Here is a 26,826-nt window from a genome sequence, read left to right as displayed (position 1 = left end):
ATTTGAAGTGTATTCAGAATTTTTGTTTAAAACTAGCAGGAGATTTTTGCCACGTTTATGATTAACCTGCATGAGCAGACACTCCAACAAAAGATAATGGAGTCTTTAGGCTGCAAATAACATCACGTGTACCTCAAGCCTTTTTTTTCTACGTTCAGGTGAACCACAGAATGGTCTCTCATTGGTCAGTTTTCAAAAAGGTAAAACCCTACAACCTCCTCTCTCCTAAAAACTGAAATTTGACACCAGTGACATCACATTTGTGGGTTTGGCTTCTCTCGGGCAGTCCCTGAACACTCAGTGTGTGAACAAGCTTTGACTCTGAAGGATCTCTCCCCAAGCCGCTCTGCTCTACAGCCACAGCTGGAAACCTACTGCTGGAGAACCAAAAAGACAACATTTAATGAAACGCTGTGAATGGAATAACTGAGGAGGAGCGGGGGGACTACTTTTTCTCTTACACTTTTTTTCTTTTTTTTTTATAAGACATCACTCAGGGATAATCTTTTTGTGGATACTCCTGGATTTTCTTTTGTAGGATCTGTCTGCTCCTTTTTGTGGATTAAGTGCCTTAAATAAAAAAAAGAGGAATAAAAAGGATTTATTTTTTAAGTGGACCTGTTTTGACATGCATGGGTAAGTTAGTAATTTGAACTTGAAAAGTTAAAGGAACTGCTTCTTTAAACAATCAAGGCACAGGTGCATTTTTTGAACGTGACTGACCTCTTTAAGGCATTCTTTATTACCCAGATATTTCTGTTCCGGTATGTGTTGTTCTTTATCTCTCGACATGCCTTTCACAACTTTTCTTTCATAATAAAAGTAGCAAAATAAGTTGATGTGTTACACTTGAGCGGTCAGGTATTTTCTTACTACTCTTTTGTCTCTGTTACTTTTGTCCTTGCTCACTCCGGCTTGTGAAGCCAAAACAATAGTTTAACCTCGTCTTGGCTTAGCTCTATTGGCTGGCTTTTGGCAAATTGCCCTGTCTGGTGCAAGCCCTCCCTTACGCATTCAGAGGACTTTGAATAGAAGGGCCATAGAACGTCCCCTAGCTACTGCTGCTAAGGTGAGGCACCCTACCGTTCCACTGCATTAGGCCGTATTCTGAGGCCAAACAACCTGTTTTTCCAGTTGTCTTTATCTCCGTTGGCAGTCTAGAGGGTAAAATTTCAGCAAGACAAATTCCTGTGAGGTGGAGACACTGAAAAGCTTTGAAATCCTAGAAAATTGTGGAGGGGAACTTTTGGAGGTCATAAATTATGGAGTTTTTTTCAAACCGTACGGGCCTTGGTCCTGTAATAAAAGTTTCTGTGATTTTCAAGTTTAATTTCCTTTATTGTGAACACTTTTATTATTTTGCTTCAATTTTTCTGTCGGCATTGTCATTTTAACTTGCAGCATAAAACTTGTACGAACTTGTGTGAGAAACGTTTGGATAGAGTTTTTATTCTGGCTCAGAAATAATGTGGCAATTGTTCACAGTAAGTTTGTTGCTCAATACAAGGAGCGAATGTCTGAGAAAATATCTTTTTGTGTCTTTCTCTTTTCCACCAGAGCTGCCTTAAGCATTCTAAAAAAACAACATCTTACTTTTTGGTTGGATACGTTTAAAAAAAAGAGTTGTACTTCTCTGTAGGTACAGCACTGAAAGCTTGTTTTCATCTCTTCCTGCTGTAACAATGTTTTTCATTCACTGTTTTATGTTTTGTTAATGATTCAAAACCACAGCTTTTCTTACACTTGTTTGTCTCAATTCAAAGTTGTAATCCAGATGAGGTTAAAAGAAAAGAAAAAGAAGTAAAAAAATAAAAGAATGTACTTTTAATGTGTCTGTTCAGCTGCGCAGTAGCTAAAATGAACACAAAAAAGGCTGTCTGCTGTGGTCTTTTGAGCAAACAAAGACAGTTCAGTGTGTACTGTGTGAACTACAGGTTGTCCTCCTTCACCTCCACCATGCAGGTCACTGATCCTTCGTTCCTCTTTTGCAGTTGAGCCTCGGCCACTTCGCTAGTAATATTCCAGAGAAATATTAAATGATTACTTGGACATTTTTTGAGAAAGCTGCTACGTTCATTTGTGCATGTCAGCTCTTTATTGAGTACACAATTTCTGTTTTTAAGCAGGTGTCTTGGCTGATGCCTTTCTGAAATAAACGACCAAACAAGGAACAGTCAGTCATGTGAACGTCCGGTCCACGGCCACCATTAGATTCCTCAAAAGTAATTATGGGGCCGAGTGTATGGATTTTTCCATAGAACTTGATTTGTCATCATCAGTGATGGGTGATGTGTAATGCCCTGTTTATGCATGATGGATCTGCTCAGTCTCTTTGATTCTCGTTGGAACGTGAAAGAAGTTGCTTACAATCACAGATCAATGTCTCTGAAGGCGACTGTATGAGTTGAGACAGACATTTGTCCATGACACACACACACACACAACACACACTGTAAGTAAAATACCCAGCGTCTGTGATGGAATAATAAAGCTCAAAGTTTTGATGCAGAAACTGAAGTGACAACTTATAAATGACAGCGGTGGAGGGCGCGGGATTTATAGTTTCTTTGTGTCAAAAATTGTTGCTTGATGTTGACAAGGTCATAGGTTCTTGTTTTATGATGACAAGGTCTAATTGTCAATTCTGCATTCTGTACTAAACACAATGTTTACACAGCTCTGCGTTTATGAGCGTGCCAGATATATCATGCATAACGTGTGATGTCAATCAGTGGCCACTGCTGTGTGATGTGTCTGCGGTTCTGATAGTCACATTCTGGTTTCACTTGTGACACTTCTTTCTTTTTATCGAGTCTTTCATTTATTTTGACGGGTGCTGATGTGAAGGTTTAGGAGAGGAAAAAAAAGGCCAACTTTACGACTACAGTCATCAGTGTTTTGACAAGAATTCTTTTCTCGGCTGCCCCAAGAAGAGAGCTCGTTTGATTAAACTAGGTCTGTGTCAGCTTTTTGACTTCCGCACAAGCATGCTAAACACATATCAGGGTTTTGACACAAGATCAGATCTAATTTAGAAAGCGGGTTTATTTTAGGAAAGGTGATATTTTTTGTTGTTTTTTTAGGTGATGAGTGGAAGTCGTCCTGTAGCTTTGGCTTGACAGCTTTAACTCACTGTCTCTTTAGAGCTGTTTTAAACATTTCTTTCCATGTCTTCCTGTGTGTCCCTGTTTTCAATAAATAATATAGTGTTTTCTTCATTGCATACACATTTTTATGGCCATTTATAGCACACCATCAGAAGTCTGTTTTGTGCTTGTAGCCTTGCACCTTTCATTTAAACCATAACTCTGCGAGTTATAGCTATGGGTTTCTCAAAGGGAACACAAATCCGCTTTGTCAGTGAGGACATTTCCCTCCTTGCACAAAACTCATTTCAATTCCACATCATCCCATTACGCCCTCCACATTGATTGAAACTGCCTCCATTTCCAGGGGCAGCTGATTTTTTTTTTTTTGAACTCCCAAAGTCTGATAAGGCCGCAGCTTATGTTTTTTATTTGTGATCTGTGCGGGTGCTGCAGGTAGGAAACACACTGTGATGGTGAGCGTTTATCTTCTGTCATAAACAAGGCCGTTTTCTGAAAACTGGAAAAGGACTGTTTTTTTTTTTTGCATTTGATTAGTGTGCTTGATTTTACTCCACTGATATTTGTTACATATTATATTTTTTAATGGCGCAAAGAATAGTCTGTTTGAGTTCTACCATGAGAGGAAATTAAAGGTTACAGGTTTTTTACGTTTTGATGATCAGGGTTGACTTTGATGCTTAACAATGGTAAGACGAAGCTAGGCCTAATTTATCTGGTGTTCTGCTCTGAAAGTATAATCGAGTCTGATTTATACCAGCTCCTTTGTTTGCTCAGAATCCCTATTTCTTCAAATGCCACGCTACAACCTGACATTCTACTTCATTACTTTACCAGCCCTCCTGTCCCTTCCTTTTTCAGCCCACTCATGTCACTTCTAATGGAATAATAAGCCTTCACAGTCTTGGATAGTCATTTGTAGACTTACGTGAAGTCATACTTGGATTTAAGTGTACAGTTTTTGTATTTTGTAGGGTAGTTAGTCCTGAGGCATAGGCATTGTCTCGTCTTGCTGTAGAATTCTCAATTCCCCTGCTTGTTTTGTTAAGATGGATGGAGATTCATTTGGTTTCATTATAACGCCTGACTTATTTATGGCCTGCCTGTGCAGCGCCTCTTGGTCCACTGCGGCCTGGTAAAGATGCTGGGGGGCGGTGGCGTTGATGAAACATTCCTGTGTCCAGGGGGGTTTCTCAGAGGAAAGTGCTGCTTGTTTAAGGGAGGGCATTGAGGTGGCGATACAAGAACCATGAGCAAGGCCACTGAAATGTAATTCCACCAGCCCTGCCCAGCTACATCATTCTTGTTTAAAAGCTTTCAAAATCGTGTACTGTTGAGTCTGTCTCAATAGCCGTGCCACCAAAAAACAAAAACACACATCAGTGTTGCTTGGTCTAGAAAAAGTATTATGAAATTGAAAGGGGGATCTTGGCAGAAAATCACTTTTTTATGTTTAGCTTGCACACAATTTGGAGTTCCACAGCACCAATCCCAAATTTTTGTCTGTACCCCCCCCCCGCCCCCCCTCACCACACTTCAGACTTAGAGATTACTGCTTCACAACCCCAGAGCAGGGATGCTGTCTGCTTGGTAATTTAATGGCTAATCCCCTGCCTCTTCCCTACAAATCTCTTCCCTGATAAAGGGGTTGGTTCGACATTAGTAAACATGGGAGACATGGCTGCATATGCTGAAAGTAAGACAAGAGTTCTGGTTGAGGAAAGGGGGAAGTAGATGGATAACCAGATGGTTTTTATAGTTTTTGGAGCATTTATATTAGGCAAATTACTTTGCCTGGTAAAATATTCTAATTTTATGTTTGAGGAAAATAATGTGTCGTGCGTTTGTGTACTTATTTGACAAAGAACATAAAATTCCCCTGGCTTAGTGTCTCATGAGGTTAGTGGTTATGTGGTTTGATGGTGAGCTGTTAATGTCTCAGAGTGTTGTGCTTTACAAAGATTCCAGATGATTGTTAATTTTCATTTATTAGCTTTTTCACACAAAATAACTTATTCTAATAATTACCATGCTACTGCCATGACAAGAGAAAATGCCTGATTTGAAAGGTGTCATGGTCTTAGATCATACTTCACAAGCTTCCTCTGGATGCTGTTTGAAAAACTAGTGAGAAACCAAACATGACAAGATTATAGTTTTTTTTTAGGTTATTAGCTTAGACCATCTGTATAAACTCTGTTCTAGCTGGCAATTCACCAATTTTGGGAACTGAAACCGATGCGTTCAACACAAAACAACTAAAGGAAGTTTAACCGAACCTGAGAAAAATGGCTTTTAACCAGTTTGTGGAATTACTTCAGCTTGTTGATTGCAAAATTAGCTGTGACGGCTTATTTGTTGAACCGACAGAGGCACTTTAGATTTCAAGATGAATCTGACGGGGTGAGTGATGGCCCCTGTCCCCGCTGAATGTGAAACGGCCTGGTGTTTAGTCTAATCGTTGTCAAAAATCAAATGACATGTCAAAAAGGATTTGACAAAATCTTTTTTTGTCACAGCATATTGCAAAGAAACTGTGGTAAAATAAATGGACTACAGTAAAATTCCCAAGTCTAATATGTATGTTGTTGGCTTTATACGTGCTTTTATTTCTAATTTTTAATTCATATTTCAGCTGTTGTATTTAACGACTGCAGTGACCTTTCTATAATTGACTGTGCTTTTTCATAAATGGCAGTAATTCATTTATTGAAGATTACATCTCTGGCATCTTCAGTTACATTTATCCAATAATTTAGAAGACTTTTTAGATCTAAATGCCAGTTTGCCTGATTGGATGCATTTGTACTCATATTGAATGTCTGGAGGAGCTCTTGCTGAGATTTTTTTTATTAAATAAATTGCCAAGCAAAGTATTTCATGAGTCAGTCAAATCTCGGGACTCAACACAGATTTCTCTTTCTTGTGTTTTTTAAGACATTTGTATGTAAAAACACAATGTTCGTATACATGTTGCTCATATATGTCTTGTAGGTGAAGCTACAGAGCAGCAACTCTACACTGGTGATGGATTATTTGGAGTCTCTCAGCTGCAGGTAAATCCTGTCGCTGGTAAAGAGAGTATAAATAAGTTTACCAAGGACTAAAGATTTCAGTTTAAGAAGAAGAAGAGGCTGCTGGTGGGTGAAGTGTTAAATAAGGTAGAGGCTTTCCTTTGCTTACACTTGGAAATTCTTCAAGATAACACAAGATTAAACATACAGTTAGGTTGCTCTTTCCTCAAAAAGTGGTCTTTGCTGTCTTTGTTCTGCATCCATTGCTGGCCTAGTCCATTAAACATAGTGTTGTGGTTTAGGTGTGGCTTTTGCCTCTTTTGAAGCTCGTCCATCAGATTGATAGAGTGAATTTTTGTTCTCTGCTTTGCCCAGGGAGACTGTAGAGAAGATAGAGCAAGAAGAGTGAGGGTAGGGCCAGAGAGATAGGTCGCAGAGAGAGATTCATAGGTAGTAATGAGGACATTGGTGAAGTGCAGGTCAGCGTGTTGTGGCTCTGGCCTGTCAGTATAATGGACCTTGCCAGTCAGCTGGCAATCGATTGCGCTGCTCACAACCTCGTCGGCCGTTGTTCTGTACTCCACCTGTCTGTCATTCTGCCATGCAGAGATTTAGGACAAAGCAGAATCTTCCTTAGGACGACAGATGCACCATCCAGATACTTTCTCATTACCTGAAAGGTGGCCTAAGGTGAGGCGTTGAGGAAAGCTGGCCTGACTCCACATTTTTAGCTAATGTAACTGCATGTGACAGCCAACTAACATCCTGATTTATTTTTGCCTTTGGCAAGTAGCCACCAGTCAGCATTCAGTGAGTTTGAGGGCTGCTACTCTTCGGGTATATTTATTAATTAGGAATAGGTAAATAGTGTTGTTGTTGTTGTTAAAATAAATAAAAAAGACATCCTTAAATATGTTTGTTGTTAAGATGGGCTCTTTCAAGATTACACTGTGGGGGGAAAAGGGAACAGTATGAAGCTTCCATAATATCACCTGTTGCTATGTAGACTATTGTTTCAAATACTCTAGTTTGCCGATGGCTGCCATATTTGGGGAACTTGGAGGCAGAGGTGGCACACAGCCTGATGACTTACAACCGGAATTTAATATGCACATCCATAGACTTGAGGTCAAAGCACTTATCAGTCACTTGACCCCCACTATAACTGTAAGTCTTAAAACTACTTTGTTTGCTTGGTCAAAGAAGTACATTATCTGTATAGCAGCAATTATTAACTGTGTAATAAAAAAATCTATTTTTGTAGCAACCTGCAAACACGAGGTGGAAAACTGGCAGCATGGGTTAGCCAAAAGCACATGGCTTAATTTAGTCATTTTGGACTTTGCAGTTTAGTATGTACAAAGAGTCACATGTTCAGATTCTAGAGGAAAAATCAAGCATATTGACATTTTAGAACTAATCCACTTACATTTTTCATCAAATAATTATTTTATGCTGAGCCAAGTGTTGAGTTTAGTTTGGATCAAGGATAAGTTATTACATCTGTGTAAGTTATCACTCTGTAACAAAACGATGACTATTGCCTTATAAACATGGTCTAAGGCTGATAGTTCCTACTTTTTTCTTGTTCTTTATTGACTGGCTTCTGCTAGTTTCAAACTCATCTCTTTTACATTTTTAAATCCTTAGTGCTCTGGAGAGCAATGGGGATATATGAGTCCATCTGCTCCAACAGGCTGGCTCATGGCTTAAACAGGCTAAGAGGCAAAGGAGAGGATGGTCAGAGAGAGGAAGAGGGAGAGAGAAGAGGAAGCCAAGGAATGGAAGGAAACACAGACTGTCAGAAAGACAGAATGGCTTATTAGGATCTGCCTCTTTTCACTAGACAGGGACTGAGAGGAAAGCCGTCCGGAATAGAATGCACAAACGTGAACACAAATTAGATAAGGACACTGGTGAACCTATTTTTATTCCACATTTGTAACAGCTAAAAATATTTTAGATCTTTTTCTGCCATGTCTTGGTTTTCTTTTTGTCAATAATAGATTTTTTGTTACAACGTAGAGCTAAAAAAACAACTATTCATATTCCCAAAATCACATTTCTTATGAAGATATAATACTTTTTAAATGGAGCCTTATGCTTTACTCTACACACCATAAGGTGCAATGTTTCTGCTTCCCACCACACATGCCAGGTTTTGGAGGAGGAGCTTTTCCCAGATCTCAGACTTTGTCTAACCCTTCCTCATGTCAACACAAAGTTTGTACTCTACCTCATACCACACTTCATCATGTCAACACAAAGTTTGTACTCTACCTCATACCACNTCATGTCAACACAAAGTTTGTACTCTACCTCATACCACACTTCATCATGTCAACACAAAGTTTGTACTCTACCTCATACCACAAAGGACCATTTATTATTATTATCATTATTATTATTATTGTTATTTTATTTTTTATTTTTTGCATTGTACATGCTTTCTTACAGGGTAAAATAATATATTGTTCTTTTTTTGAGTTTCAACTCTGGCTAAAGACAACATTCATTGCGTGACACATTATTGCACATTCTGTGCAATAAAATAAAAGCAGTCCACAGCTCTATCCGTCCCTGTCAATGCAGAGTGATTTTTTTTTTTATCCTAAGAGAATATTGTGGCTGACTTCTTCAAAAGCAAATTTGCATTTAACAGTTGTAGTGAAATAAGGAGCTGCTTGTAAGATTGCAATTGGACAAGCACAGACCATCATCCGTAAGTGAACACTTTTATGACTAATAGCCAAATGTAATAGCCTGGCTACTTCATCCACAGCCAATTTTTTTTATTATTTCAGAAGTATGAAGCCAGGATTTGCAGTCCAGAATTCTCAATAAAATACAAAAAAAGTATTTTGACACAACTGAACATCTGTCAATTTCAGGCATATGATAACTTTGATCAAAAATAGTTAATATTGGTAACAGTCATGCAACTGCCTCACTCTCAACGTTTTACTAATGTGGCCTGACAACAAGCTGATTTACAATATCCCTCATTCAAAGCACAGACTGAGTAGAGTTGATTCAGAACAATAGAGGCACCTGCTGAAAACCGCAAGACTGTCAAAAAATACCCTTCCAAAGTTATTTTGCTAGGTTTAGTTTAGCGTTATCACTTTGTTGTCATTTGTTGAAAATTAATACACATCAACACAAAGACCAAGCTGGAGATTGTGCTTTAGAGGAATTATGCTTATTTGGTTTTTAGGTTTGTTGCGTTTCCGTTGGGTAAATGCGTAATTTAATTCATTTTTCTTCTCTAGTTGCTAAAATCCATCCTCGATATATCCATGTGTTGAGCTCAGCCTGAGCAACTGCCTCTGTTAGGCAAGTTATTGATCCATGGAGTAGTGTATTTGCCAGTCTTTTTGCTCACATGCCTTCACTCTGTTTGTCTTTTACTGATGGAAATGAGGCTTTCTGCCTAGAAGGGGGTGGGGGCAGGGGAGGTGAAGTCCTTTTGCGTGGTGTGAAGAGGGAGTCCATGCCTTCTGTGCTGTCTGCCTAGTCATTTTATGGCACCATCTGTCCACAAGGAAACTGTCAAGTGATGACATCCTAGCTTATCCTTCTTGCTCGGCAGACTGAATTTATTTTTGATATGTATATATGCCTCTGCTGCTGAGAATGTGTCTGTGTTTACAATGCTAAGTTAACGGGACGCCACAGCATCATCGCTTTGCATAAAGCACTTCTAGTCAGGTTCTCGTTCGCACTCCTGTCCATGGTTAGACGTAGACAAACAGCAAAGTGATCAGTCAGTCAATTTGATTGGCTGCCAAATTAAAAGTTAATATACTGAACATGACAAGATGGGATAAGAACGCAACTGATTTACAACTTAGTTTATAATATATTCCCAAGCTAAGGTAATCATGCAAAACCAATACGGTAATAACTGAAATGAGGAAGTCCTGTTTTGTCTTAGATGTATGTGTATGTCAATAGACTAATCCAAATAAGGTTAAAAAAACAACTGGGCTTCTATTCTGAATCTGAAAATTATATAAAAAATATTTATCTATTATTCAATAGATGAATAGATAAAACCATGAGTAAGTCATTGAAAACCTTTAGCAATTTAGATTGCTTTACAAACCAGAAGAAATCATGGCTGCTTTCTGTTTGTGAAATTTATACCTTGAACATCATTTTCTTAACTTTAAGGTTTTATGAATACTTAATTAAAATAGACAAACCGTGCTTGTTAGTATTGAGCAACGTGGCTCTTAGGGTTGATGCAGCCTTACAAAAAGTGCTTCACTCATTTGATCATTTCAGGTACAAGCAGCAATCTTTTCATTTGATGGATGTCTGTTTTGCATTGAGCCTTCTTTGATTTATTCGCTGGCCTTTTGTGCAGCATTTTGCACTGCAAGCCATTTTCTCCTTGCTCTGCGACACACCGCCCATAATCACTCCTCAATAAATTGAAATGGAAGTGGTACTCTGTTATGTCTCTTCTAGTCTGAGTGATACGTACTGGTGTAATGCACATCAGGTTACATCCCAGATTGATTTGCAGCTGAAACGATTGGTAGTCCCGCCCCCAATCCCCCTCCCAGCTGAAATTTATGGAGGTGCTTGAGTTTTGTTAAATGCTCATTCAAACACTGTAAATGTCAATTGGTGCTGGATCATATGCATAAAGCCAATCATTTTTGCATTCTGCTCAGTGAGAAGTTAGTGACTGTGTCAGACATTATCAGGAGCCATCATGCGTCACAGATTACATCACACTGAATCACAGAGATTGCGTAATCCATTGGAAATATCTCCATCTTTTCTTAATTATTAGACTGTGCTAAATCAACTACCCCATGAGTTTGAGTGAGTCATCCATACAGACAGAAACAGTGTTTTATTAAGAGTGTTCTCATTGTAGGTCACGTAATCAGTATTCTCTGCTTGGTATTGCTCAACTGACGGAAGTGTGCACATCTGTTAAAGGTGTCTCTCAGTCTCTCGATCCTTCGCTCGGCAGTAAAGCGTTAACAATTAACTTTGTGGAATCAGCTTGTAAACAGAAGTGCTGTAAAACTCAATAGGTCACAGGACATTACCCTTTGTAAGGTAAAATTCAATGTGGAGTCTTGTTGCCGTCTTAAAAAAAAGACGACATGCTCCATCAAGTCTGTGGATATAGCACTGCGAGGCTTTCAGAGTTAAAAGGAAAACTCAATTTGGTTATTTTACACTTTCATTTTAGAGCGTAGAGTTCATGAGTTTGCAGTAATTCTCCTGGGATCACCGCTGAGGTGGAAAAAAAAGAGAGTAGAGCTGTGAGGGTTTCTAGAACCTTCTAGGGCATGAGAAACTAATCAACGGCCAAAGTATTGCTGTTGAAATTCAGCTTGTAACTGTGTTTATAGAGCTGTTGCAGGCTTTGCAAATACAAACCTCACTGGTCCAGGTTTATCACCCCCAGAGACGCCCATGATTAGCTCTCCACGCTGCTGGTCATATATCTCAGCTGTCCCACCTCCCAGCACTCAGGATTACCCATTAAACAGAGATGGAGATGTAGAAAGAACATGAGTAGGAGGTAGGGAAATGACAGAGAGCAGAAATGCTACCTGTAGTTAGTGAAATGGTGGTGTTTATTCAGACTCTGGCTCTCTCCGTGCAGTTGTATGTCACATTGTCTGTCTGTAGACTACCATTTCATGTATGGGTGGTCACTTTATTGCCACACACGCTCTCGGGTATGAACTCGAGTGACAGGCACCTGATGTGGGTAGCAAATAAGCAAACAGGATAGGTGTGAGTTAGGTGTTTGTACTTCCCTCCTCACTGAGCCGACTCAAATCTCTTTTGTCCTCCACAGTTTTCCGGTTTAGATAGTCCTATCCAATTGTTGCCTTGTTAATTACTTCACTAAATCTCTAAGTGAGCCTACTGCCGATTGTACAATTTATATACCAGATAGTCTATATGTCAGGCTCTGTATTCCTGAGATCTCCCCAAACACTTAAGAAGCAAGAGCTTCTTCCTAAAGGATTAAAAGTGGATGCACTGTTAAGAGACAGAAGGTTTAGATGAGTTCAATTCAGTGACCTTGTCTTCTCTGTTGTAGTGTCTCTTGTGTTTAAACAAGATAGTTACCACAACAGAATCATCTTCCCCTAATAGGATACGTGATCTTGACATACTGACAAATAGCAAGCCCGGCACTACACTGCAAATTGTGTTCAGCCTCTGAATCACCACCCACATCCCGCATTTGCGGATTAAGTTAAAAAGAAATGTCTGGAAAAAGTTGATGTTCTGTTCTTTAACGGCAGTTTCAAACTTTTATTTATTAAACATGTCCTCCCCCCATGCAATATTTATTCACAACATGTCCTTGTTTGAGGTGATAATGAGATTAGGGAAATGAAAAATAAATGTTTAGTTTGTTGTTTCTCTCCAATACCTTTTCATGTTAAGCTCGTTTTGATTCCTTAAATTTAGTATATTTAAAATAAAGGTTTTGTTTGCTCCAAACACTCAAGTTAGTGAACGAGACTGTAATATAAATCCAATCAATGTTTGGTGAATTGCTCTAATTTTACTGTTCTCGAAAATGTGCAGATGGCTGATTTTTGTGGTTTCCATCTTATTTCAGAATGCTCTGGTCATTGTTAGGGTTCTTGCAGATCCTTAAAAAGTCTTAAGTCATTGATTTCATCAATCCAAAAATAAGGCCTTAATTAGCCTTAAAATGTCTTAAATCATTCAGAGGTCTTAAAAAATGTTAATTCGTTGTAAATAGGATGATTGTAATTCGTTTAAATATTAAAATAATTGGTAAAAATTAATTTTTTTAAATATTCACATGCAGACTTTGACATCACTTCCTGTTATTTCACATGCAAATATCTCAACTGTCCATCTGAGCAATGTGAAATTTGTTTTGTAATATGTTAATACTGTCTTCAACTCTGATAGTGACTCTAAATAATCTAAAAGAAACATCAGATTCCTCTCTAATTATTGTAACAACGCTCTGTTCACATGCAGACTTTGACATCACTTCCTGTTATTTCACATGCAAATATCTCAACTGTCCATCTGAGCAATGTGAAATTTGTTATGTAATATGTTAATAATGTCTTTCCAAAAATGCTTTCACTTTTCTTACAAAGAACTGATGTCAGGGGCACTTTAAGGTTTTATCTACAGCAAATTGGGGTTAAGATTGTGGATCCTAAAACTCCAAATTTTGGGTTGTTAGAAGATTTCCTGAAATTAAATTAAGTTTAAAACTGACTGCTAAGAATGTTTCTGCTATAGTTAGATATGGATAAAAACATTTGGTATATTAGCAATATTTAAATACTTCAACCAAAAATGCTTTTGATTCATGAGTTTCTGCCACTTTTTATTCTTATTTTTTTTGTCATTTGTGTTTATTATGAAATTGGTCTTAAATTAAATTTCACTTGGCATTAAAAAGTCTTAAATTTAACTTGCTTTAAACTGTAGGAACCCTGATTGTGCTTGGGTCATTGTGCTTGGATTGTTGCTTAAATTATGATGCAAATTAGTAAAAGAGGTTGACGCACCTTTCCTGAGGTCATATTTCCCTTTCTTTGGGGGGGAAAATTGTTTGAGCTTAACATTGACAGTGAACCTAGGAATTTCAGTGTCTGGCTTTGTTCATGCCTTATCAGCTTTTCTGGGTTCAGTCCCAGATTTAGGCTGGATCCCTTCGTTACTTTTAGATATTAGTTTTAAACCCACTTTGGTATTTTTGTGGAGCTTTGCCTTGGGTCTTTGTGTGAAATTGTTAACGCTGTCTCTACTCTGAACTCCTAAGCCGTATAGAAAAAAAAAGCTTCTGATAATGATAGTTTAATTTTTTTTAAGATCTGTCCTATTCTGCATCGACTGATGGTGCTAGTCATTTTCTTTTTTAAAATATTTAAAGCTGCTGTGCTTTTTATTACTTTTAAGTGTTGCAGTTCTTGTATATTTTGCCAAATCTCCGTCCTAATCAGAACCAGCCCAAGGTTGTATGGAGCCCTGAGCAGAATTTTATTTTGGGGTCTTGCTTCTGGCTAAGCCCATTGCTCACCATCAACAGCACCATTACTATCTTCTTTATATTGCTTGTGCATTATATGCTTAATGCAGCCATTATCAGGCTTTAAAGAGAAGTGATAAAATAAACTTGCAGACATATCACATAAATCGATTGCATAACTGACAGTGTTCCTTCCTTGGTTATAGTATGGTTTTACTTTTAGTTAATTAACAAATTCCTTAAATAAAGTGTTAAATTTATTTGCACATGCAGAGCTATGAAAAAAATGATGATTAGTTTAGATTTGTCCAAAAACCTTCCTTCTGTACCGAAAAGTTTTGTGAACAGATATATCAAAACACTGACTTAGTGGGCTTTATTTGACCACTTTAGCTGTAAAACATTTAGATTCTGAAATTTGTTTCTCAGTCTCTCGTGAAATAATCTGGATGATCATTTCAGCACTAAATGCCCACTGCTCACTTGTTTCTCTGCCTCACACACTCTAACCAAGCTTTATGAAGGAAATGATTAGAAAAACAGAAGGGAGAGCATCCACTCCCACATCTTCACAGTGTTTTTTTTTTCTTCTTCATCTCCCACATACTTGCAAACAACAGACAACAATGTCTTTTTTGTTTGCCGAGCCATTTGCTTAGATGTTGGATCACACTGCAGCATTTCCACATTAGCGCCCTGTCCTCCTCTTGTTTGCTCTGCCGCTACAGCACAAATGTACACAGTGGCAAGACTTGTCCCAAAGCGTTTATGCACAGCTAGGAGGGACCAAGCTTCACTGGGGTAAATAAGCAGCTAAATAAATAAAGAATAAGCCTCGCTCAAGGAATTTGTCTCATTGAAGATGAAAAGCATCTGCCTCTTTCTGGCATCTGCTGCGAAAGATATCCCTCCACCGCTAAGGGTTTGGAGCACGGCGACTAGCCAACTCTGTGAGCTTAACTCACTTTCTCTCCGCCGACATGATCAAGTGCAGCACTGGCGTACATTAAAATGAGTGTCATAACAAATTAGTCAGCCACTAAAATTGATGTGTATTACACTCACTTTGCTACGCTAACTTTGGGTATTAACTTGAAATAAAAACGGGGTCTAAACGTCTTTAATTCCTGCTGCAGAGCAGGGGCGTGATCCAGCTTTTTGGCACACTCAGCAACGTATTTGTGCTCTTTTTTTTCCTCCCCTTCCGTAGACTGTAACAGCTTAACACACCAGCAATAACTGCTTTCTCAATAAAAGTTAAAAAGGAAAGCCTTTTTTGTCTAGAGGGTGGGGGGGGGGGGGGGTTTTAAATTGCTTTAGTTGCTGCTGATTTCTCCAAAGTCTACGTGCAGGGCAGCGTGTATTACAGTTAGATACGATCACAGCTTAAACCTTCACTGACGAAAGGTGATGTTGATCGTGTAGTATTTGGAAATTCCTTAGATGCAAGGTGTGTTTGGAATCACAAATTGTTTTAGCAGACATGAAAGCCTGAAGGCACATTCCTGTACAGTGACAGGCAGCGATGAAGAGCTGGCTGTCATCACTACCTGTCTGCATCTTTGCCCACTGCCCAGGTGAGGCACCAGCCCAGACTCATTCACTGCATTCCTTCTCCCATTCTCTCTAAGTCATGCATGTGTTTTTCTTTCACCATGACTTGTTGAAATAGCCTAAAACAACTGTTGTAACAAAAAATGAAAAAGATTGACATGTTGCGTTGCTAAGATCCCAGCTTTATACAATGTTTTTGTTGGTCACGTTAAACAAAGGTAGTGGCCGTAGATGTGGCCATAGTGTGGCTGTAGCGTGCACTTTCCCTCTGTTTCAACCAATATAGAAAAGAACCACATGAGTAATGGGGCTGCTCAAGACCTCCAAGGGCTCAAGAATGTTTTTTTTTCTACCAGATACTGGAGGCATTGTGTTCCTGACACTCTAACTTATTTAGCTGAACTGAATAGACTAAAGCTGACTGGCCACCCAGCAAGCCTCAAGATATTCTGCATTGTCAACTCCTCTTTCTCCCTTTTTACAAAAACAGCAATGAGTATTGTTCATTGCCACACTAAACTTTGCAGTGAGCTCGACTGAAAGAGTTCATAAACATCCCTTTTTAAAAAAAAATACTCTACCAAAATCAGTGACTCTAGTGAGTTTGCTTCAAAACTTTTCTCATTTTAGGTCATTCAGTCTGATATTTTTTTTCGACACGGTGCTTTTAATTCCATTCACAGAGCGATATCTGTCCTTAACATGGTGTCCTTTTCTTTACAGCATTATAGTTAAACATCACAGATGGCCATTGGCAAGATGGCATTCATTAGAAGTACAGTTAGTTTGATTTAAAGGAGTACAATGTTACTTTGTTTTTAACATCATCAGACGTTGCTACTGGAGGCTGTAACAAACATAAGGTCATATCTTAATCAGTTGGCTGAGTTGTTTCCAGCAGTAAATCTAATTCATAGACAGACGCAGCATCAGTGCTTACGCTGTTTCATTTAAGGGACAGCCTTTGCCTTGTGTCTGCTTTAATAAAGCAATGCGTTCTATCAGATGGTTGGAATAATTATGGTTGGTCTGCGGTCCGCCTGTTTTTGCCTTGTTGACCAAACGAGAACCCTCCCGGTGCGCCCCCCTTCTCCTTTAGCGTGTTGGATGTTATAGGTTTATTAAAGCGGCCATGTTGTAATTCTATGAGATCATGGCAATTTGTGTGATTTGAAACCATCTGGATGGCACAGTTTCAATTTCCTAATGGGAAACATTAAGTGGGCTGTGGTCCTTTGGGACTTTTGTTTAGGAGGTCCTCTGGGTTCTTAACGGATCCCACTGAGAGAGGCCGGCTGAGTCGCTTCATTCTGCATCCTGACCTCCCTTTAGTTCTTCCTTTGTTCCCTTCTGGGGATCTACACAGCATTTCTGCTTTACTTCTTTTGCTGATGTAATCTGAATGTTACATTCACTTCACTTTTCCTGTTGTCTGCTCCAAGCAGGATTTGTTTTGGGTGTTAGATGCCTTGTTGATTGCGAACAAAGATATCTAATGTTGTGTTCTGCTGCTGTTGTTGCTGTTTTTTTATGTACAAGTATACTTAAAATCGGTCTCGTTTGGTTCTGCTTTGCGACTTGCTTTTGATATTACTGCCTAACTGTGTTTTGCTGCTCATTCAAATGTATGCAAATATAAAGTGAGTTTGAATACTAATGTTTGTGTACCCCTGGTTTTTTTTTTTTTTTGCTCTCCCAGGTGTTAGTCTTTGATCCTGTCAGAGTGGGACACGTCTAGCAGGGGACTGAGGAGGGAGCAGTGCCAACTCGGAACATGGTGCCTAACATTCTCCTGGCAGGGCCCCTCCTGCCCAGGGGGGCGTTGCTGTTCCTGCTTCTACTCAGCTCAGTGGTGATCTCCTCTCTGGCAGACAGTAAGTAACCCTGTTCACCTGTGCTGTTGCGCAATAGTTCACTTTACATTGCAAACGCACGTTACTGTGGATTTTAGCATTACGTCAGTGATCAGCTAAATAATCACGTTTAAGGAGGTTCTCTTTATTTAAAAATCTGTTTTATTTTAGAATAAATTAAAGTATTTCATTTGCATATTAACTTAATACAAATCAGTTTACCACTTCATTTAAACTGGAAAATAGATTTTGTTTTGCATCTTTATTAGATTGCAACTAAAAGACATCTGTGTCAAACGCTTGTCGCCTCGGACTTTAGTGTCTGAGCTAAAAATAAGCATCCAATGTCGATCCGACAGCCTCTGTGCTTCGTTGTCTTTGTGAATGACACTTTCCGCTGCAAAAAGACATTCTGAAAGATGTGTCCCTGTAGCTGGACCTTAGGGTCTCAGGGGCTGCCAAGAGGCACTCCCCCATCAAAGCGGAGGTCAGGAACAGAATTAATTCAACACATGACCTCACCTATAGTGCTGTCATTGGGTCACTGTAATTCAATTATGCCCTGAGCCCCCCATACCAATCCGACCACAGCAAGAGCTCTGACTTTTCAGACATGCATCAAAGAGGATTTGTTTTTTCTCTACCCTTTGCCTTTTGTCTCTAAGGCGTGTGTTCTTATAGTGTGTTGTCTTTTGTACAGTATCACTGAGAACTTGACCTTGCGGAAAGGTTTTGCTGTCCTGTCTTTTTTTTTTTTCTTTGTGGTGTGACCAGACTGCCTTGGCTCTGCTTGTGATTTGATCAGAAGAAGAAAAAAAATCAAAGATTGGCTGAAGCTGTCATTAAAGATAATAGTTACACAAAAAGGGCAGCACCTCTAAACAGATTTTTCACACAAAACTTGTTTTTTGCTATCCGACCAAAGCTGCTAATAAAAAAAAACTTAAAATCATAAATTTGACCTCCAAATTGAACGTAAGTCGAAAACGGATGGTTTGAAAACAAACGATGTTCGTTTTAACCAAGCAATGGCAGAGTTGATCTTTACTCTCATGTTGCATTCCTGTTTATTTTCTTGCACAAGTTTTATAGAAACTAAAAAAAATAAAAATTCCGGGGTATGCAGTTTTTGAAACTGTAAAGAAAGTGCTCACGTCATGATCACTGAAGGTGCAAAGATATTCAAACGTTTAATCTGTCAGATGTTGAGTGGAGCTCAGAGTTGGTTATTAAAATGTACTGCTTTTTGTGCCGTCTTTAATCTACACTGTGCAGATAGCTACACGCAAAAGTGAATAATAAGCAAAAATGTTGGACGACGAGTCATTTGAATTCCTTGATTGTTTTGTTATTTATATGTTTTTCGACAATTTAGCTGTCTGACGTGCAGTTTCTGTCCTGCCTAGCAGCCCAGAGGTTTCTAAAGATGCACTTCCATCCTGCTGCTGTTATTGCTCTTGGCTTTCTGCCTCTATGAGAGTCGGCTCTGGTCTCTTATTTCACTGATCGTATCGTGTACGGATTAAGACGCTACGTCAAGCATTTTAATTAACTGACTGCTCTGATGCCACAAGTCACAACAAGATGGTCTAATTGAAACTACACCCAGACTCTTACACGTAAATAAGAGCGCGGGAGAAAATGAGAAGAAAGTTCAGACATAATGATTCATTCTAAGAAAAAAAAAACTGTTCGTGCTATGGGGTTTATCTGTGTGTAATGTAAGCGCACACAGAAAGAAAGCTGCTATTATCCACCCTGTAAAGCCCAAAAAAGGCATAGAATTAAAAAAAAAGACAGCTGGGGGGGTCAAAAATAACACCTACCACTAATGGCAGGGTTGTGTGTGTTTGGTGCCTTTAATTTGTACGCAGCTTAGTTGTGTGAGCTTGATATTTCTGGTTTGGATCTGCTGTATTACAGGGCAGACACCAGACAAATATTATGGCCAGGGTGCCTGGCAAGTTGCTGATTATATGGCCTCACTTTGGTGAACACCCCCCCCCCCACACACACACACACACACACACACATTCATAAAGTTAAGCAGGCAAAGAAACCGCAGGTAGAAAACATGCATTTATGTGAGAACTCTGTGTTGTGTTTGCCAGCACTGCTGCGTTTCTACGTTTTCTTGTCATACTCTTTGTTCGATTCGATGCTCAAAAGGGTGTCTTTTATCATGTAGCAGGACAAATAACTACAAGACGCCGTCCATGGAAACTATCAACGTTACGGCTTTGTGAGATCATTCATCTTATAGCGTCACTGAGTAGACAAACAGTACGATGTGATTAGGCTGAGTGCTGATCACAGACGTCGCATTGATCCCCAGGGAGCCCGGCTTAATCAAGCGGGCCTCCGCACGGCTTTCTCAAACACAATAGGCCCCCTCGGCTCGCAAGGTCAACCCCAAAGTCACACATAGGCAGCACTTAAACGTAATGGTTATCTTTCTCTGGAGCTGTCACTCTGAGTTATTTCATTGGCTTTAATAAGCTTTTGATGTATGTGTCTCATCTTGTTCGTCTCGTGTTGTAGTGTAAGGTGGTTTCCTGTGAGGTGCTGCGAGACCACCAAGGCCTTCTCTGGGTCTGATCAGACCTCAGGAGGAACAAGCAGGCGCCGTGTTTAACTCAACAAGTTTAAAGCACCTTTATTTTTTACATCAAATCACTGCAGTAGATTTGTATTGTCCTATTTGTGATCTTTGTACCACAGCAGAGAATCTGCAGTATTTTATTTCTTTAGACTGTTTTGTTTGCCACTGTGTTTTTTATTACGCAGTGACAAGACCAATAACAAATGTCTTCTGTGGTCTACTAATTATAAATGTAAATACTCCTAATTTTCTTATGGAAAAACATGTTTCATTAGGAAAAACTAGATCCTTTCAAAGCTTTTAAATCTACATAACCTTCTTTGTGCTGCTTGTACCTTTGAGTTAACCTCTGTGGACTGATTTAGAAGTTTTTTTAAGCTCCAACAATAGAATGATGCACTGGAAATGCCAAAGTGGTTTAGGAGATGGGTGACCAGATGTGGGGGCTGGTGGGGTCCTGGAAATTGGATTATATTTTTAAGTGTCCATATGGTCACCCAGTTCAAACACTGTCACGGACAAAGAATTGATTCTTTTTTAATTAAAAGTAACCATATCCACCTTTGAGAGGCTCTCAGAGAGTAATGCATTTAGCACACAGCTGTGGTCCACAAACATCATACATTCAGTCTCGCTGAAAGCACAAATAAGGTAGAGGAAGATGTAAACAACAGAAAATGTCCTCTGAGAGGAAGCAGTGCAAAAGTAATACTGTATAATGTGGAAACGGCGTCAGAAAAAATGAAGTGCGCCGCGATTTGAGGCTGAGGAGATTTGATGGGAAGTTGTTTTCATAAGCCACTGCAGCAGTGTCAGAATTCAGGGAGGAAAGTGTCATCGGAGGTTAATGGTGTGAGATTAATAGTTTAATTAGTGAGCTCAATTGCGGGGCTGGAGGCAGTCACCCAAACTCTCTGCTGTGTCCTGGCCTCAGCAGAGGCACAGGATGACGGGAACCATCAGTGTCGTTCCAGAAAAAGGGCAGATGAAGAGAGACGTTTCAATTCTGCGTTCATAATCATTTCTTTACTGACAGAGGTAGCTCCACTTCCTTTGCTGTCACTTTTTACTTTTAGACACACACACTTAATGTTAGTCTGTTCTGAGTTTCAGGAATTCATGAATCCAGATTTAATTTGTCAGCTATTTTGATGCCTCCCTATTATTGATAAAATAATGCTTTAACTGGACTTGCACTGTATATTTGTTTAAATTCTATAGTGCATTTAAAGTGCCTGTGACATCAAATTTTGTAATACATTTGAATGCATTTTTAGAAAGAGGACATTGATAAAATATTGCAAAAGAAATTCCATGTCGCTGAGATGAACAGTTGTTGAGATATTTGCCTGTGAAGTAACAGGAAGTCATGTCAAAGGGAAATGTCTGCATGTGAACAGAGCGTTGCTACAACAGCCAACAACCCAGACTGTAGAGAAGAATCTGATGTTTCTTGAGATTATTTTGAGTCACTATCAGAGATCAAGAGTCAGAGTTTAAATAAGATTGTTTCAATAAACAAAGACCAGAGTTTTCTTTGTTAAAGAGTTCCCCTTTGATATCACTTCCTGTTTCACTTTGTCTGAGCCAAGTTCAAAAGACAGTATGCCAGTTATGGGACAAAATGGGTAAAATTGTGTGTATTATCCCAACTTACTTAAATATAAAGCGGCTTTCTTTGACTTTTTGTATTTGAAGAATATGCATGTCACAGGCATTTTAACATCAGCTAACGTGGATCAGAAGGTTCTTTTTAAGGAATGAGCAAATCATTAATGGTCAAATTTGCTTTGCAAAGATCGAAAATCACAAAGAAGCAAACAAAAAGCAAATTTTTGAGCCAGAATCTCTGTTGTACAATATTCTTTCAGTCATTACATAATTTAATTTTGGTAAGTGGGGAATTGAATTACTTAAGACCTCTGGGCTTTGTGGGTTAGACGATGGGAACAATGGTAGGTGCTCTTTAGGATCTCTGAAGGAAGGCTAATTAAAAGGAGGTATATTAATAAGATTGGTGGGGTTTACAGGACAGTGTGGTGATGAATGATGGGCTAGCCCCAAAATGGGATTTCTGGAAAAGCTTGTAGACGTTATCGACATCTGAGCCCTCAGTCCGGAGCATCATGGGATTACTTAACACACTTAACCTTTTCCCTCTTTGTCTATAAATGTCAGCGTCCTGGCCGAGGCATCCCACCAGGTGCCTAAAACTCTTCCAGTCGTGGTTGAGATTTTAGTGGCAGAAACCCTACGCCTCATTATATATTCAAGCTGCATTTGAAATGTTCTTTTCCCTTTTTGTGTTGTGTTTTGCAAGCGAGTGTCCCCAGGTTGACACCCACGCATGCCTTCAAACAGTCAGACATCCTTCGTAGTGTCAAAATGGAAAAAACAGTCAGTTTCATGACAGCACAAATGAGCAAATATCAGCAAGTGAACTCTGCGAGCATCTGAGGTGATGTTGCCTCGGGGTTGTGTAAATGATCTGTGTAGTTCATACAACACATTAGCATGCCTGTCTCATAGGTCAAGGCTGCATGCATTTAGAGGTTGTTAATGGAAGAAAGGAGGCGATGTTTGCATCATCTATAAAGCGTGACAGACTTTACATTCAGGTAATGGTGAGTTCTCTAACCTGACAATTTATTAAGATTGCTGAAAAAGTCTTAAAACAGGCTTTCGTTTCTGCCAAATTTAATAGCAAAGATGCACGTATTTAAATTGACATGGTAGGCAAATTGTTATTGAGCGTCTGCTTTTATCTAACATCTGCCAAAAAAATTCCCACAAGGAAAGAAGTGGGTTGAAAGGATTCAAACAGTGAGTCATCTTTGACTAGATCTAGGTAGGGGCGCCACTTTAAATACCACAGGTAACACAACACCTCAAGCCTCCCAGTTGCGTGATATCAGTAACATTCCCTTTCTCACCATCCATAGGTACATAATATTGCACTTATTCTTGCATATTTTAGAAAGTGTTGCTTTCAATGCTCATTCAGGCCTATGTTTTTTTATTTCAAATGCCATGCAGCATGTTGACTGACAATCAAAAAGCAAGAAAGCAGACTTGAGAGATGCCTCCCTTGTTCATAATCAGCTTGAGAAGATGAAAGCCATTACAGTAATGTTGTTCACACTGGAAAGAGATGAGTGAAGGGTAATTGCACTCAGACTTCTTTTTCTTCTCCACTGTCTTGAATAATTCAGGGAGAGCTGGAAGGCCTGATAGAAAGTCTGTCTTTGTCATCCACAGGGGTATAGAAAGTTGGATGTTTTTCTTTTCTCCTCTCTAGGTTTAAATCATTTTAGTTTCTCGGTAATGATATATCACATTACCCTCGCAACTTTCCTTTAGTTATAACACTTATAAAGTGCCACGCATCCTTTGCCACTAAACTCATCCTAAGGAAATTTGGCGTCTGCGATTATTATTGAATGTGAAAATTGTGGAGTACAGCTGAGGCATTCAGCCTAAAAAGGTAAATGTTTAGTTTGAATCCTGGATCTTCTCAAAAGGAGGTAATGATTTTTGGCATCAAAGAAAGTATCTCTCACCACTGTGTGTGTGTGTTTATAGTTCACCATAAAGGAGATCAGTCTTACACAAGATACAATAAAAAATTAAATACTTAATCAACAACTGTTTTACAAGCAGGGTTATGCTGTACATTCTGGCTCAAGCTTCTCAAATTTGAGGATTTGATGGTTGCCTTGGCCTGCATAAAAGCAATGTGAATATATTTAAGTTGTGCTGTCATGCAAAATGTTACGTTGGACTGTGGGACTACAAAAAAGCATAATTCAGAACAGTCGACATTTAGTAGTGAGTTATAAATCAATCTGATTTGAAAGATCTCTGCTTGCTGCATTAATGAACACTGTAGGAGTTGCTGAACTCCTGCATTTTAGTTTATAATATAAAAGAAACATCGCTCTCACCCTACATTGTTGAATTGGAGACATGTATTTTTTTCTTCTAAAATACAGGGGCTAAAGAGAGAAATTATCTTAAAAGCATTTCATATTTAGTCTTGTGCTGTAAGCAGTTGTGTAACGTCCAACAACAAATAACCCAATGTTCCTTCAGAATCAGCCATAAAACAGAAGAGTAGATAGCAAACGTGATGTTTATTGGTTTAAACAAACAGCCTGAAGTGCAGTTGACTTTATCGGGGTAAATAACTTGCAGGGAAGGCAGCTTTATATGGAATTAATTGCAAACAAGTTGCCTGCTAATGGCCTGAAAAGGCCTTAATGGAAGTGTTCCATTAAAACAAGCCATGCTGATGCCATCAGACAAATTTCCACTAAGTGTTGCCTCATGAAAATGATAACTTGCTAATCCATTATTAATAAGAATTAATGGTTTTCTCTCTGCTGTGTGTGTATCGATCGCTGATACTCTACCCTACAGAGTAGCTCTCACTGGGCACCCTGGCAGGCTTGGGAATACACTAATTGTTAGCCACATAAGAGCCATTTACGTTACTCTCCCTGCTGCTGCTGCATTTATTACAAGGCTCGCTCTGAGGCTTCCAGTAAGATGAAAAAGAAAAACTTTCCCTTTAACATTTCTGCTATGGTTTTGAACAATTAGCTATAAATTTATGAGAAAATCATTCATTTTTTCCCCCAGAATAAATTTATCTGCTTTTGCCATTACGCTACACATTTCTCATGTTCTAATTTTCTGATCACACAGCCTAATACTTGGAGATCTATCAAGTGGAGGGGGAAAAAACCCACATCTGTAGCTCCCCACACCCTTCATTTATTCAAAGACCCCAGACTTCGCAAATACTGCTGCAGGCTTAAGGTTAACTGACAGAAGCTGTTTAATCCCCCCACACACAGAGCAGTCAGCACTCTTTAAATTCCTTCAGTCCTTCCTAAAACCAAGTTCTGAGTAGACTCGTCAATAGTCAGCTTTTAGGGTCAAATTTAAATTGCACATTAAAACGGTGCAAAATGTGTATTTTTCTACATGTATTCCACTAAATGTCGTAGCATAACAGCTAAATGGTATAAATTGATTCTAATTTCTAATACAAACCATTAGAAAGTGCTAACATTTTGCATTAGGCTTTACTCGTAAGGCAATAAAAAGAGTTGCAGTAATTTCTCTAAAACTGCTATGATTTTTAAAAATTATATTTTAACATACAAATCTATACAAAAACACTTAATATTCCCACTAAATAATAATGTTAAAAATATATTTTTTATTGAAAGTGTTTTATTTTGCTCTCAGTGATTTATGTATTCCATTCATTAGTTATAACATGAAAAGCTTTTTCTATTTTTAAAGGAAATTGTTTGGTCACAGCTTCAGCCACGACACATTTTGTTCACAGAAACACAGTTCTGAACTGAGATCATTGTTCAATATGTGCTGCGTTATTTTCATATTCAAAAGCAGTAATTTAATCATGGTGTGTTGAAAAACAAATGCGTACCCACTTTGATTTGGACTTAGCTTTTTCATGTGGTGTTTAATTCTCAATATTTAGGTTGTTTTTGCTGTTTTTACAAAACTGTGTAAAATAAGAAGCAGCTCTAAAATTGCTGCAGCTTACTGCCAGATGTATTCTGGACAAATATTCAGCTCTGTCTATGTGTTGCCAGAAAAACAAGAATGCATGTTAAAGCTTTGACAAAATAGGAGTTTTGAATGTGATGCTTGAAAGCGTAGAAAGAGTGCAGGCTCTGAGCTCGCAGTCATGGCTGAGAGAAGAATTTGCATAGGTAGGCTTATGTGTTTTCCACCTTGTCCCTTTCATTGTTTTCATGTGACAACTGCCTGACAGCCAGGAAAATGGGACGCAAGCAGGAGAGAGAGAGAGAAAAAAGGTTGAGTCTGGATTTTGTCTCTCTTAGAAAAGAACTGACAAACCCACCAGTTTGATTTCCTCAGCCACCTGCAGTGGCACAGTGATGGAGGAAAGCAAGCATTCTCCCAGGCCAGAAATAAAAGCTTCTGGCGTTTCAATGGAGTGTGTTAGGACCACTATTAACCCCAGCTGTAAGTCAGGGGTTTAGGGTCACAAGAGTGCTTCTTGAAATCTTGGGATTGAATTTGAGATTTGGATTAACAATGAACAGCTTCAAATTTGCCATCGTTTGGCCCTTCAGACACAGGTCAGCTGTAGAAGCATGTCTGAGAGGATTATTACTGGAAAACCTCAGTAAGGCCAGTTTACCATCTTCTAAAATCCTTCTAAGTTTTAACATTCTGTGGCTCCTGACTTCAATGTTTTTGTTGTGATTTGTCGCCTTTTAACACCAAACATGTGCAGAAGGTTTTTATTTTAATGCTAACTGATCCTCCGTCGGGGTATCGAAGTGGAAAGACAGCAATTGCAATGAGGCTGCTATGGACAGACGTCAGAGGCGACTCTTGGAAGTCAGATTGGTGGTAATCACGTCTTGAAGATTCCACCCCACCATCCATGCACGCACTGATTCATGCTCAGGCATACATTCCTAATGCTTATCTGGTTGTAATCTTGAATATAGCTCTCCCTCTGCCACCTGGTTGTGTGTCAGTCACATTCTGCTGCTATAGGAAAGGATTTATGGCTCTTCCACAGCCGTCTAAATCTTATCCTCGGGACGAAAATATCGTTAGACTTTTAGGTGGCTGAAAGGTCTACTGGATGGATGGATGGATGGGT

The 26,826-nt window shown here is 39.0% G+C and overlaps 1 protein-coding gene across 17 annotated transcripts in view; it reads left to right on the top strand.

Annotated features, from left to right (window-relative positions):
- LOC106516884 (receptor-type tyrosine-protein phosphatase F) overlaps nucleotides 1–26,826 on the top strand; it is a 189,641-nt gene that overhangs the window by 46,242 nt on the left and 116,573 nt on the right. For 16 of the 17 annotated variants that reach the window (XM_014007452.1, XM_014007456.1, XM_014007454.1 and 13 more), the window contains exon 2: nucleotides 17,392–17,566. In XM_014007452.1, coding sequence (XP_013862906.1) covers nucleotides 17,467–17,566 — 100 coding nt within the window. In that variant the 5' untranslated portion in view covers nucleotides 17,392–17,466. Of the gene's footprint in view, nucleotides 1–346; nucleotides 637–17,391; nucleotides 17,567–26,826 lie in introns of those variants that run through there. The other variant, XM_014007453.1, reaches the window with a different exon arrangement.

The sequence above is a fragment of the Austrofundulus limnaeus genome, unplaced genomic scaffold, assembly GCF_001266775.1.
Source record: "Austrofundulus limnaeus strain Quisiro unplaced genomic scaffold, Austrofundulus_limnaeus-1.0 Scaffold42, whole genome shotgun sequence".
Lineage (NCBI taxonomy): Eukaryota > Metazoa > Chordata > Actinopteri > Cyprinodontiformes > Rivulidae > Austrofundulus > Austrofundulus limnaeus.
Note: the sequence above shows the minus strand (reverse complement) of the source record. Positions and strands in the feature narration are given on the sequence as shown.